We start from the raw sequence: 13,386 nt of genomic DNA, 5'->3' as shown, positions 1-13,386 counted from the left end.
TGAGAGAAAGAATTTATAATTACATTAAAATGATGTTTACTTAGTAAATTGCTATGTAATTTGTACTTGCCTTGAAAAGGCTGGACAAAATAAGATGTGATGCAACTGTATTTTTAAATACTTAGGAAAAAGATGAAATATTATTTCTATGTTAATCGTGTTTGCTTTTTTATTTGTAAGATGACAGATTTTTTCCTACTGCATTTAAAAATTTTTATTTATTTATTTTGAGAGAGAGAGAGTGAGAGAGAGAGTGAGCACTTTTGGGAGAGAGAGACAGAGGGAGAGAGAGAATCCCAAGCAGGCTCCATGCTGTCAGCACAGAGCCAGACACAGGGCTTGATCTTGGACGCCCAACCGACTGAGCCACCCAGGCACCACTCTAGTGCATTTTAAAAATGCTTTTTTGTATTTCTATATAATCTAAAAAGAGAACACCCCCCCTCCAACCATTGTAAATGCATGAAAAGGAGAAGAAATTTGCCACACAGTGACAGAATTTTTGAAATGCAGAAAAGAGCAAGCAGTGAAATTCACAACAGTCTAGTATTAGTATTAGGGTAAACCAGCCCCCATATCTTTTTTGCCACTGACAACCAGGATGGTCTGAGACAGGGTACCTCCTTTGCCAGGAGATAGAAAATGCTTTATTACAAAAAAAAAATTTTTTTTTAATTTTTTTTTTCAACGTTTATTTATTTTTGGGACAGAGAGAGACAGAGCATGAACGGGGGAGGGGGAGAGAGAGAGGGAGACACAGAATCGGAAACAGGCTCCAGGCTCTGAGCCATCAGCCCAGAGCCCGACGCGGGGCTCGAACTCACGGACCGCGAGATCGTGACCTGGCTGAAGTAGGACGCTTAACCGACTGCGCCACCCAGGTGCCCCCCCCAAAAAATTTCTTTTAAGAGAGAGAGAGTGCAAGTGGGGAAGAGGGGTGGGGGGGGGAGAGAGAGAGAGAGAGAGGGAGATTGGGAGAGAGAATCTTAAGCAGGCTCCATGTTCAGTGCAGAGCCCAATGCTAGGCTTTATCCCACAACCCTGGGATCATGACCTAAGCCAAAATCAAGAGTCAGACATTCAACTGACTGAGCCACCCAGGAACCTAATAAAATGCTTTTAAAAGGGGCACCTGGGTGGCTTAAAAAGTGGCATCAGACTCTTGATCTTCATCTCAGTCATGAGTTCACATCTCACTTTGGGCTCCGCACTAGGCATGGAGCCTACTTAGAAAAAAAAAAGTTTTAAAAAGCAGGTACTGCAGCTATGTAAAAGGTAGGACTATAAAGTTATTACAGTTGAATACCTAAAATTTTTTTTTAATTTTTTTAATGTTTATTTATTTTTGAGAGAGAGAGAGAGACAGAGCATGAGCAAGGGAGGGGCTGAGAGAGAGGGATACACAGAATCAGAAACAGGCTCCAGGCTCTGAGCCGTCAGCACAGAGCCTGACGCGGAGCTCAAAATCATGAACTGTGAAATCATGACCTGAGCCAAAGTCAGACGCTTAACAGATTGAGCCACCCAGGTGCCCCTGAATACCTAAAATATTTTAATGGCAGCGTAAATAAAGGATTTTATTTTGATTGTTTTCTGTGATAATTAAAATGAACAAAGTGGAAAACTTCCCAAGCTTGATTGGGAATGAATGAATGAAATATCAGAATGATAGACTTCCCACCTGTGTGACAGGCATCTGAGCCTAGGGCAAAGACTTTATCCAACAGTTCTCTTAAATAGTGGTAATAGATAACAGATCATAGAAACCAGAGAGCTAATTGTAACTTCTGGGTTATGATGGGGTATTTTAACTACTATTTGCATCTGTCGCCGTTTGATACATTAAATAGGGCAAAATCACCAGCGGCAACAACTTCTAATGAAGGAACCTGTCAACAACAATGAATTCTAATAAGAAAACACTTATTTAGAGAGCAGTACTTTTCATAAATCAGGTTGGTTTTCTACCATGTTTTTTATGCATAATGATTATTTTCTAGAGGATAAAAAGGAAGTTTTTCCTTCCTTGAGAGGTTGTGTGCCATGATTAGATCAGAAAGATGTCATAGTGAAAACTTTAATAAGGCTTGCTGCCTCCTTTCAGTCCAGAGTTATATCTGTAGCTTCCATATGGGGCAGGGATTTCCATCCTCACCAATTGTGAATGATGCCCCAGGGAGGCATTATGGAAAAGACCACGTTCATTTGGGGTTTTTCACTGCTGTGGCCAAAGGATTCTCTCCAATTACCCACCCAGATGGAATTTGTGGCAGCTTAGCAGCCTGGACACTGACATGATAAAAAAGTGTAAAATACTGAATTTCTATGTGTCTATGTGGTTTTAGCTTTGATCTTCATTTTCAGTTATACAATTAATCATGTCCACGTCTCTCTAAACCTGGTGCTCCAGGAGCAGATACTTTTCCCATTATTTTAGTTCTAAATACTTTCTCTAATTTAAAAAGAATCCATGGTATGAAACTTTAGCTTAGAAAAATCGATATTCACTTTGTCAACAAAGTAGTATGTTAAATAACTGAGTTACTCTTTCCTGATACTGCAGGAGTTTGACCAAGACGAGGACTGCAGTCATTCCATATTGCTTAGTGAAGGAGGGGATCCAAGTGGTGATGGACAAGATTGGCAACCCAGGACAGAAGGTATCTGGCTTCTGTCCTTGATGCGTTCACAAAGTTAACATTGATTATTTGGATTCCTGCCACCACCCCAATTTCAGTAGTGCTTGGTGCCGAACCTTGAAAACAGCACAAGGGAAAGAGTACCCACTCATCATCCTATCCTTTGGTTCTTATCTCAATCAGCACATCTTGGCAACTTGCTGGCCCAAATGGCTATCTCTCTTATGTGTCTCTCTTGATTCCACCCTGCTCCAGCTCACCCAGCCATTCTCTGCCTCTTTCCTTTTTCTCTGACAACATCTTTCCCTCCGTTTATTGCCTCTCAGAATCTTCTATCAGCTCCACGGATCTGTTCTCTTCCAGAATCAAGCATTTCTCCATCAGCTGTTATCCCAAAGCTCCTTTCTTCAGGGAAAGATGGGAGACTGAACAAGGCACTAAAGCCCCAAGTCTCAGTCCTTTATTCTATGAGTATATAAGTCTGGAATTTTTCCAGAACAACACCCATTCCAAATATGTTATCCTGTCATATCCTTAAGAGCCTTTGCATTTAACAGACCACAAGGTATTTGCAGATTCTCCCCTCAGAAAATAGTCTCGACAGCAATCACAATGATCTGTCATCTACTCACCTATAAACTTCTTTTTATTCATTTAAAAAAATTGTTTAAAATATTTGTTTTTGAGAGAGAGATAGAGAGACCGTGAGTGGGGAGTGTCAGAAAGAGAGGGAGACACAGAATCTGAAGCAGGCTCCAGGCTCTGAGCTGCTACAAACTGCAAGATCATGACCTGAGCCAAAGTTGGATGCTTAACCGACTGAGCCACCCAGGCGTCCCTAAACTTCATAAATTAAACGTTTATTAGCACTGTTCCAATTTCTCTCTGGCAGTTTTCTGACTTCCATTTCTAAACCCCGGGGAGGTTGTCCTCTCGGATGTCTTTTCTTCCGCAACCCCGTCAACCTCCCCGAACACTGCTTTCCTGTCCGAGCCACTGTCTCCTTTGTCGTCTTATGTGATGCTGCCCTCTCCTGGGGAGTTCCTGCCTCTCTCAAACTCACTTGGAATCTCCTTTCTCCAGGCCGAGAGCGGAGAATAATTTAGTAACATTTGAAATAATTAACACCACGAAACCTGAAACATCTAATTAAAATTTAAAAATCCTGGCCTCCTTCCAAACACTCCTCGTGGTCTGACTTTGACTTTCAGACATTTCAGAGCAGAGTTCTAGGAACAGTTGTGTCCGAAGCACCTTCCAAGAGGTTAAATAATTTCTTTATTCTACTCAGTTTGGAGATGACTTGCTGTTAATTCTTTTTACATGATTTATAATGTTTTATAAGGTTTTCGTATAGGAGCCATAGCATTTATGTAGCATCTCCACTAAGCTCTTGCCTAAAATTTGAGCTTTAATAACTTGGGATACAAACTGGAAAGAAACAATTATGTGTCTGTTTAATTTTCTTCTCATAGTTCATAGACTTTATTAGTTATTCTTAAGTCACAAGTGTGAAATAAAAACATCTGGGGCACTATTGTGCACTGTATTCATCTTAAGTATCAATAAATCTGTTTAAACCCCATTTACACGTTTCTAACGTACTTGAAGTTGTTAATGTTTAAATGCTTGCACACTTTATAAAAACTTTATGTATATGCCATATGAGTATCTATTCTGTTGCAGACATACACATTTGTTTAATTTATCTCTGTTCACTGTATTCTATTCAAAAGGGAGCATCAATAAGATATATATAATGTTTGGATCACACCCACGGACTTTAACAACTAAGTATTCCTGCTGTACACATTGGCTTAATTATAGGCTTTTATAGATGATAATTTGTAAATACAATTTATGGCCCCCTAAAAATCCTTCATCCTTTTCCTTAGTATAAAAATCTTCTAGCACTCCTCACTCAGCTGTTTTCCTAGAACGATGATCAGATGCAAACGTTGTAGACTGCATTGAGCATGTAAAGTTACTCTTTTCATAAATGGATAAGAACCTATATACTAAAATTACTGGGCTTAAAAGAATTTTTTAACGCAGTGCGTATCCATCAGGATTCTTAACTGCAGCTAACAGAATTTACTCTGGTTGAGTTAGCAATGAAGAAGGTTTTAAAAGATAATAGAGGAGGGCCTGGGTGGTTTAGTCAGTTAAGCGGCCAACTTCGGCTCACGTCATGATCTCGCAGTTCATGGGGTTGAGCCCGACATTGAGCTTTGTGCTGACAGCTTAGAGCCTGGAGCCTGCTTCAGAATCTGTGTCTCCCTCTCTTTCTGCCCCTCCCCTACTCATGCTCTGTCTCTGTCTCGCTCTCAAAAATAAATAAATGTTTAAAAAACCTGTGTCGAGAGTCACTATTTAGGAAATTATAAAAATGTGGAGAGGGTATTTAAAAATATTTTAAACACAACGAGCAGAAAACACAGGAGAGTAAGACTCTTCTGGAGGCAATAATTTTTCTTCGTTGAATGAATTAGACTGGGATAATTTTCAGTTTTCGTTTTAATAATGGCTTAACATTAACAAATTAATGATCGTTTTCCCACTTTGAATATCATTTTCACCTCTTCTGTGAAATTGTTTCTGGCTATATTTAAATGCTGCCTCTTAGTTTCTTTCTACTGTAATATTTTCTGATGGGGTTACTTTACCTCTTCTTATGTGGAAAGATGCACTCAAGAACAAGTGTTTTATTTTTACATGTGACAATGCATCATCTTTCCTGGTGGTTCTGGAACCTGGTAGGTTCAGAGGCTCCCATGACCATTCACGCTCAATGAAGAGACAAAATGGAGAACATTTGTATGTTCCCAGTCGATTTCAGAGTCCATACATTCTATAACCTTTTTGCCCTCCATTTATGACCCAACGATTAGGATGAGGCCATTAGCTTTTTTTTTTTTAATTTTTTTTTTTTTAATTTTAGAAGGAGAGAGCACGACCAGGGAAGAGGGATAGAGAGAGAGAAAGAGTCTTAAGAAGGCTCCATGCTCACTTCAGAGCCTAACACAGGGCTTGATCCCACGACCCTGAGATCATGACCTGAGCCAAAATCAAGAGTTGGATGCTCAACTGACTGAGACACCCAGGCACCCCTAGGATGGGGCCATTAACTTTGAACAATTTCCGCAAGGGCAGGTATTTCTTATACTTGCTTATTGTATCTTTTGTTCCTTGGTTTGAAAAAGAAATCAACCAATTAACAAACTATTGAACGCATTAAATTTGCTTAAAAACATTCTAGGTTTATTAGTTCTCAATAATTGTAAAAGTACAGTCATTTTTAAGAATGTGTTCACATGAATATGCTGCACACAGTTTTCCAACTTTCACAGCAAAGTACTAACTGCAGCTAGCCTTTGTATAGACTATCCTTTTCACTGACAGTTTAGTTATTAGGAATGTATGCTGTATGTTTTTCTTACTTTAACATGTCAGCTAGGATTTTGCACTTCAAGATGGCTACAAAAATATTATAAAAGACATCCATCTTCCTTTCAAGTATGAGAGCAGCCTTGATGATGTCACACAACCTCATGGTTATCAGTTTCTTTGTCTATAAAATGAAGGGCTTGGATCAGATGATCTCTAAGTTCTTTCCAGCTCTGTAATTCCAAACATCTTATTTTGTGTCGCTGAATAGCGTGGTGGTAGCATCTTTGAAAACATTTTAAAAATATATTGGCCATTCCAAGGAAACCTCATTTTTGGAGATGTGATCCCTGCTATTTTATAATAGCAGAGAACATCCGATCATGTTGTCATATTTGAGAAACATAAAGAAAACCAAAGCTAGATTATTTAGTAACTTTCCCAAGATCACCCATAAAAAGCAGAGGAGGGATGTAGATCCAGATCTGTCTGATTCATACCCTTTTATCTTCTCTGCTCTACTTCTTCCCTAGCATGCCATCAGTGGGGCTATTTAAAACCATAGCCCCCCTAGACATAGGGAGATGCCCTAAATGGCCTTCAGAAATACATAGACAGGACTGAACACTGGGACAAGCACTGGGTTGTTTGGAAAGCATACACCTCTGTGTTCCCACAACACCATTTGTACACTTCTATCACAATGTTTACATTGAAATGCTCTTTGCTTTCTTATTTATTGTCTTTACTAAGGTCACAGTAGCACCTTGTTTATTTCTGTATCTTCAGCACAAAGAGTTGGGCTTGGCATATACTTAATAAAAGTTTGTTGAATGGAAAAACATGAATAGATGAACAAATCTTAAAAGTGGCATGGTTCCCACTAGTTTTTTTAAATGTAAATTTAGCATGTTATATTATAAGCAAGCATTGATGCTACAAGCTGGAACCGTCTGGCTTAAGGGTTATAGTGGGAATCATTCCATGGAATCAGAAAGGAGTTGACCAAAATTCATATAACAGGCAAGTTCCCATGGGGCAACATAAATGATTTCATTTAAATCTCACAATGGTCCTGTGAAGTAGGTGTCATTAGTTACACTTTACAGGAGGGCCTGTTTTCTCCATCTAAGGAGAAAACATTGCTCACCATAAAACTTTATTTTATATCTGGAAAGTTTTGTTACATATTTTTTTTTGCTCTTTAAGCAAGCATTGATTCAGGACCCGTCATATGCTAGATAGGAAAAATATAAAGATGGCTGAAACTCAGTCCCTGGTTAATGTCCCTGTAATTTTTTAAAGGTTTTACTTAAATTCCAGTTAGTTAACATACAAATAATATTAGTTCCAGGTGTGCAATATAGTGATTCAAATTCTATACATTACTCAATGCTCATCATGATAAGTGTGCTCTTAATCCATTTCACCTATTTCACCCATCCTTCCACCCACCTTCCCTCTGGTAACCATCAGTTTGTTCTCTATACTTAAGAGTCTGTTTCTTGGTTTTCCTCTCTCTCTCTCTCTCTTTTTTTCCCTTTGTTCATTTGTTTTGTTTCTTAAGTTCCACATATGAGTGAAATCATATAGTATTTGTCTTTCTCTGATTCATTTAACATTATTCTCTCTAGACCCATCCATGTCATTGCAAATGGCACGATTTCATTTTTTTTAATTAAAAATTTTTTAATGTTTATTTATTTTTGAGAGAGAGAGCATGCACAAAAGCAGGGGAGGGGCAGAGAGAGAGGGAGACACAGAATCTGAAGTAGGCTCCAGGCTCCAAGCTGTCAGCACAGAGCTTGATGTGGGGCTCAAACCCACAGACCATGGTATCATGACCTGAGCCGGAGTCAGACACCCAACCAAGCCATCCAGGTGCCCCTAGATTTCATTTTTTATGGCTAATATTCCATTGTATATATATAAATACCACATCTTTTTTTTAAGTATAAAAATATGGTCAGTGTTTATTTTTCTCCATCAGACATAAATTCAGGATTTGTTAACAAATTCTTCACAACAGAAATTAATTACTGATCAACAACATCTACAGAGCCGAATAAAGCAATGTCACCTGATTAATGTGTCTGCCCTGTATACACAGAATATAGTATTTAAAATAAAATTGTTAGACAAAATGGTTAAACAAAAAGGCATTGACAGAACATATATTGTACTTTTTTTGAGTCATCAGTCTTAAGTCTCTGACATTGCTACTTGCATTTTATAGCACATTGATTCAATTCCAATAACATTCCCCTAAGACTAGTTAATGGCCTAAAAATTATTCTTAATTTGTAAAGTTACAATACATTTTAGTAATTTATACCCCACATCTTCTTTATCCATTCATCAGTTGATGGACACTCGATCTGTTTCCATAATTCAGCTATTGTAGATAATGTTGCTATAAACATTGGGGTGCATGTATACCCTTGAATTAGTATTTTCAGTGAAACCAGGAGCTGGTTCTTTGAGGATATCAATAAAATTGATAAACCTCTAGCCAGACTTATCAAACAGAAAAGGGAAAGGACCCCAAAAAAGAAGCACAAATGAGAGAGGAGAAATAAAACAAACACCACAGAAATACAAACAGTTATAAGAGAATATTATGAAAAACTATATGCCAACAAATTGGACACCTGGAAGAAATGGATACATTCCTAGAAACATATAACCTCCTAAAACTGAAGCAGGAAGAAATAGAAAACTTGAACAGACTGATAACCAGCAACAAAATTGAATCAGTAATCAAAAACTCCCAACAAATCAGAGTAGGACCAGATGGCTTCATAGGTTTGAATTCTGTCAAACATTTAAAGAAGAGTTAATATCTGTTCTTCTCAAACTATTCTAAAAAATGGAAAAGGAAGGAAAACTTTTAAATTCATTCTGTGAGGCCAGCATTACTCTGATACCAATCTGTAATTATTTTTATTGTTATTATTATTTTTTAGTTTCAGGTATACAATATAGTGATTCAACAATTCTATATATTACTCAGTGTTTATCATGAGTGTACTCTTAATCCCGATCACCTATTTCACTCACCCTCCCCACCCCACCCCCTCTGGTAACCATCAGTTTGAATTACTATAGTTAAAAGTCTGTTTTTTTGGTTTGTGTCTTTTTCCCTTTGTTCATTTTTTTCCCTTAAATTCCACATGTGAGTGAAATCATATGGTATTTGTCTTTCTCAGGCTCACTTTGCATTATTCTCTCTAGATTCATCCATGTTGTTGCAAATGGGAAGATGTCATTCTTTTTTATGGCCGAGTTTCATTGTGTATATATACCACATCTTCTTTATCCATTCATCTATCAATGGACACATAGGTTGCTTCCATAATTTGGCTATGATAAATAATGCTGCGATAAACATAGGGGCGCATATGTTTTTTTGAATTAGTGTTTTTGTAGTCTTTGGGTAAATATGCAGTAGTGTGATTATTGGATTGTAGGGTAGTTCTATTTTTAATTTTTTTGAGGAACCTCTGTACTGTTTTTCACAGAGGCTGCACCACTTTGCATTCCCACCAACAGTGCAGGAGGGTTCATTTCCTTTACATCCTCCCTAACACTTGTTGTTCCATGGGTTTTTGGCTTGTAACCATTGTGATGGGTGTGAGGTGATATCTCATTGTGGTTTTGATTTGCCTTTGCCTCATGATCAGTGAGGTTGAGCATCTCTTCATGTGTCTGTTAGCCATTTGTATTTCTTCTTTGGAGAAATGTCTACTCATGTCTTCTGTCATTTTTTTTTAATGTCAATTCTTTTTTTTTTTTTAATTTTTTTAACGTTTATTTATTTTTGAGACAGAGAGAGACAGAGCATGAACGGGGGAGGGTCAGAGAGAGAGGGAGACACAGAATCTGAAACAGGCTCCAGGCTCTGAGCCATCAGCACAGAGCCTGACGCGGGGCTTGAACTCACGAACTGCGAGATCATGACCTGAGCTGAAGTCGGATGCTTAACCGACTGAGCCACCCAGGCGCCCCAACTCTTCTGTCATTTTTTAATTGGATTATTTGCTTTTAGATGTTGAGTTTTATAAGTTCTTTATATATTTTGGATACTAACCTTTTATCAGATATGTCATTTGTACATATCTTTGCCTATTCTCTAGCTTGTCTTTTAGTTTTGTTGTTTCCTTTGCTTGTCAGAAGCTTTTTGTTTTGGTGCAGTCTCAATAGTTTGTTTTTGTTTCCTTTGCCTCAGGAGACATGTAGAAAAATGTTGTTACAGCTGATGTCAGAGAAATTACTGCCTGTGCTCTCTTCTAGGATTTTTATGTTTTCAGGTTTCACATTTAGGTCCTTAATCCATGTTGAGCTCATTTTTGTGTATGGTGTAAGAAAGTGGTCCAGGTTCATTCTTTTGCATGTAGCTGTCCAGTTCTCCCAACACATCCCAGTTGAAGAGACTGTCTTTTTCCCATTGCATATTCTTGCCTCCTTTGTCATAGATTAGTTGACTGTATAATTGTGGGTTATTTATGGGCTCTCTATTCTATTCCACATTCTGTAATTATTAAAAATAGATTAGCTAACTAACCAGGAATAAAATACTTAGTTCCCAGTTGCCACTGGAATTCATTACTTTCTTATTTTTTATTATTGTCATGTGTTTCTATAGGTTTTGAGATTATTGTTACTTTTCCAGGAGATGTCAGTTATCCCCAAGAAATAAGCCAAGAAGATTTACAAGAAAACAAGTAAGGAATATACTTTGAAAGGTTAGATTGAAATTTAAGTATGAAGTGATACTTGTGTGATAACCTACATTTTTAGTAATTCACCTCCCAAAAAACACTCTCAAGCAGAGGTTGTAATAAATATTATTGTGGCAGGAGCCAGATAATACCAGTTTTAGATTTTGTGGACCATATTGTTTCTGTTGCAATGAGGCAACCCTCTGATTGTAGCTTGAATGTCATCATGGACAATATGAAAACAAAGGAGTATGGTCCAATAAAACTACAAAGACAGACTGAAGACTAGATTTTGGACACCTGTTGGGATGAGCACTCGGTGTTATATGGAAACCAATTTGACAATAAATTTCATTAAAAAAAAAAAAGATTTTGCCCAGGGGTCATAGTTTGCTGACCCTGAGGCGGTGCCACTTAAAATGTGATTCTGTGGTCCTCCTGTTACCAGTCCATGATGAAGTCAGGATAGAACTCGAAAATGTAAACATTTAAAGAGTTGTATTACAGTTTGACAAAGTAATCTTAGATTTACTGATCTGATAATGAAAAACTTGGGGTTTATTTTCATGTTTTTTATTTTTGATTTATTCTTATAGTAATTCACTTTTATTACACAAGTTTCACAACAGTTTCATTCCACAATGGACTGGAAAATTTTAAAACTGGTCCTTTACCAAAGATAGTTTGAGAAGTACTGAGCTGGTTAAAGCATTTGGAGAAGTAAAAGAGTGCATCATCTATGCCTGCACTTTGCCCACCTGATTTCTCTAAGGAAATAGGGGCTGGGGAAACTAAAGTGTAGAGTGCAGAAGGCAGACGAGGTGGGGAGTGAATAGGAGGGTGGAGAGGTCTTGTCCTTTGAAGAATACAGCTCTTCCACTCAGCAGCATCATTTGGAAATAGTTCTCTGAGCTTTCTGGTGATCTCAGTCTAAACTGAGAAGTGGAGATCCAGAAGATACAGGGAATGAGTTTTGAATGAAACCATGTTCTCCTCCCTTCTAGTCAGATAACCCCAGTGAATCAAGAAAGGGCACAAGCACATTCTGTTTCTCTTCCAAATGAAATTCACATGGTGGACTTCCGGACAAAGACTCTGACCATGGGTCAGAAGAAGGAGGAAAGTTCCAAGGAGCTCTGTGATGCAAATGTGGGCTTTTTGTTGCCAAGACCTTGCTTAGAACCAAACATCTCCACATCTGTAGCCAGAGAAGATGTTCCTCACTTTCTGAAGGAGCAGCAAAGAAAATCTGAAGGTGAGTTCATTTAATTAGAGTGATTTCTCTATCCTTTTGTCGATAAATTATCTATCTATCTATCTATCTATCTATCTCTATCTATCTGTCTATCATCTTTCTTTTTCTTCAGTGTTTGAAAAATCTTTACCACAAACTCCCATTTGGTTGATGTTTACCTGTGGGAATCTTGGGGCCTTACATGGAGGATGCTTTCCTCCAGGATTTGAGTTGGCCACTCTCTCTAGCCCAAGACTTGTTTACTAGCTAGCACATTCCTCTTAGGGCAATGCTGTCTTTGATATTTGCTTACTACTGTCCTAAACCAATTGGTCTAAGCCTCTGGGGACAAACCTGTAATCCAACAAGTTGCATTTTTTGGCTTATTGCAATAAGAGAGATCGCACAGCAGAGAAACTGTATGGGTAAGGTATTTAGTTTGGTGCAGTTCCAGTAGCTTCCTGAGAAAAGGCACATGAAGTATATTAATGATAGTTTTTCGTCGTCTCTTTTTTTCTGAACTCTTTTCTTTCCATTTGTTTTGTTCTCTGTATTTTCACATTAGAGACTTTTCTCACATATCCACTGTTCCATGGCCATCTATCTGTGTTTCTTGGCAGTACTAAAAAGTGCTGTGGGCTCCAGGTAAATTGCATAGAGAGACCTAGATGGTGGAGTGAGGGAGTCCCTAGGTGTCAGTGTGCATAGACAGATTTTTCTCTTGGCCAGTTTTCCCTAGACAGGGATAACCCAAGCCCCTGACTGTGGGTTGAAAGGCTGGGACTCACCTATCAATGTGCAGACTTCCCCTTTATCCTTTTATTGTCACTCCAGCACCCTGTTGCTACTCTCAGCTATACCTAGCTACTTAGCATCTTTGTTCCAAACTCTCTGGAAAGTAAACTTCCAGCCAGTTGCCAGGAATGGAGAAGAGCAACTCCTGATTCATGGGGCAGGACAGGGAATGGCGAAACTACTTCTTCCACAGATTCACAAGCAACCCCTTGTTCCAGTCTTACCTTCATCCTTACCTTCAGAGGTACCTGGTATCGTCAATTCCTGCTCCTTTCTGGAGTTCTTACTTCTTGTTGAGTTCTCCCCCTGCAGGCACTGAGCAGAACAGAGAAAGCTGACAACTAATCAATTATTATTCATCCATAAAATTTTCACTGTCCAAAATATTTTGACTTTGCTCATCTGTTGTCTTATCCTCTGGGCTTTTAATTTCCCTTTTAATTTACTCTTTTTTACTTTCCTTTACTATCATTTTAGTGAGGTTTATGAAATGGAGAAAAACTGGTACATTTGATCTTTTAACTGGAATTTCATACACATTGTAAAAGGCTTTCAACATATATTGCCAAATTACCTGTAAGCCAGACCTCACTTCTACATTCTCACCAGA

The 13,386-nt window shown here is 38.2% G+C and overlaps 1 protein-coding gene across 8 annotated transcripts in view; it reads left to right on the top strand.

The window, feature by feature from the left end:
- Window positions 1–13,386, top strand: part of MAP3K19 (mitogen-activated protein kinase kinase kinase 19) — a 72,125-nt gene that overhangs the window by 42,519 nt on the left and 16,220 nt on the right. For all 8 annotated transcript variants that reach the window (XM_053214940.1, XM_053214942.1, XM_027055895.2 and 5 more), the window contains 3 exons: window positions 2,564–2,660; window positions 10,672–10,750; window positions 11,752–12,002. In XM_053214940.1, coding sequence (XP_053070915.1) covers window positions 2,564–2,660; window positions 10,672–10,750; window positions 11,752–12,002 — 427 coding nt within the window. The remainder of the gene's footprint in view (window positions 1–2,563; window positions 2,661–10,671; window positions 10,751–11,751; window positions 12,003–13,386) is intronic.

The sequence above is a fragment of the Acinonyx jubatus genome, chromosome C1 (assembly GCF_027475565.1).
Source record: "Acinonyx jubatus isolate Ajub_Pintada_27869175 chromosome C1, VMU_Ajub_asm_v1.0, whole genome shotgun sequence".
Taxonomy (NCBI): domain Eukaryota; kingdom Metazoa; phylum Chordata; class Mammalia; order Carnivora; family Felidae; genus Acinonyx; species Acinonyx jubatus.
This window is presented reverse-complemented; position numbering and strand designations above follow the sequence as displayed.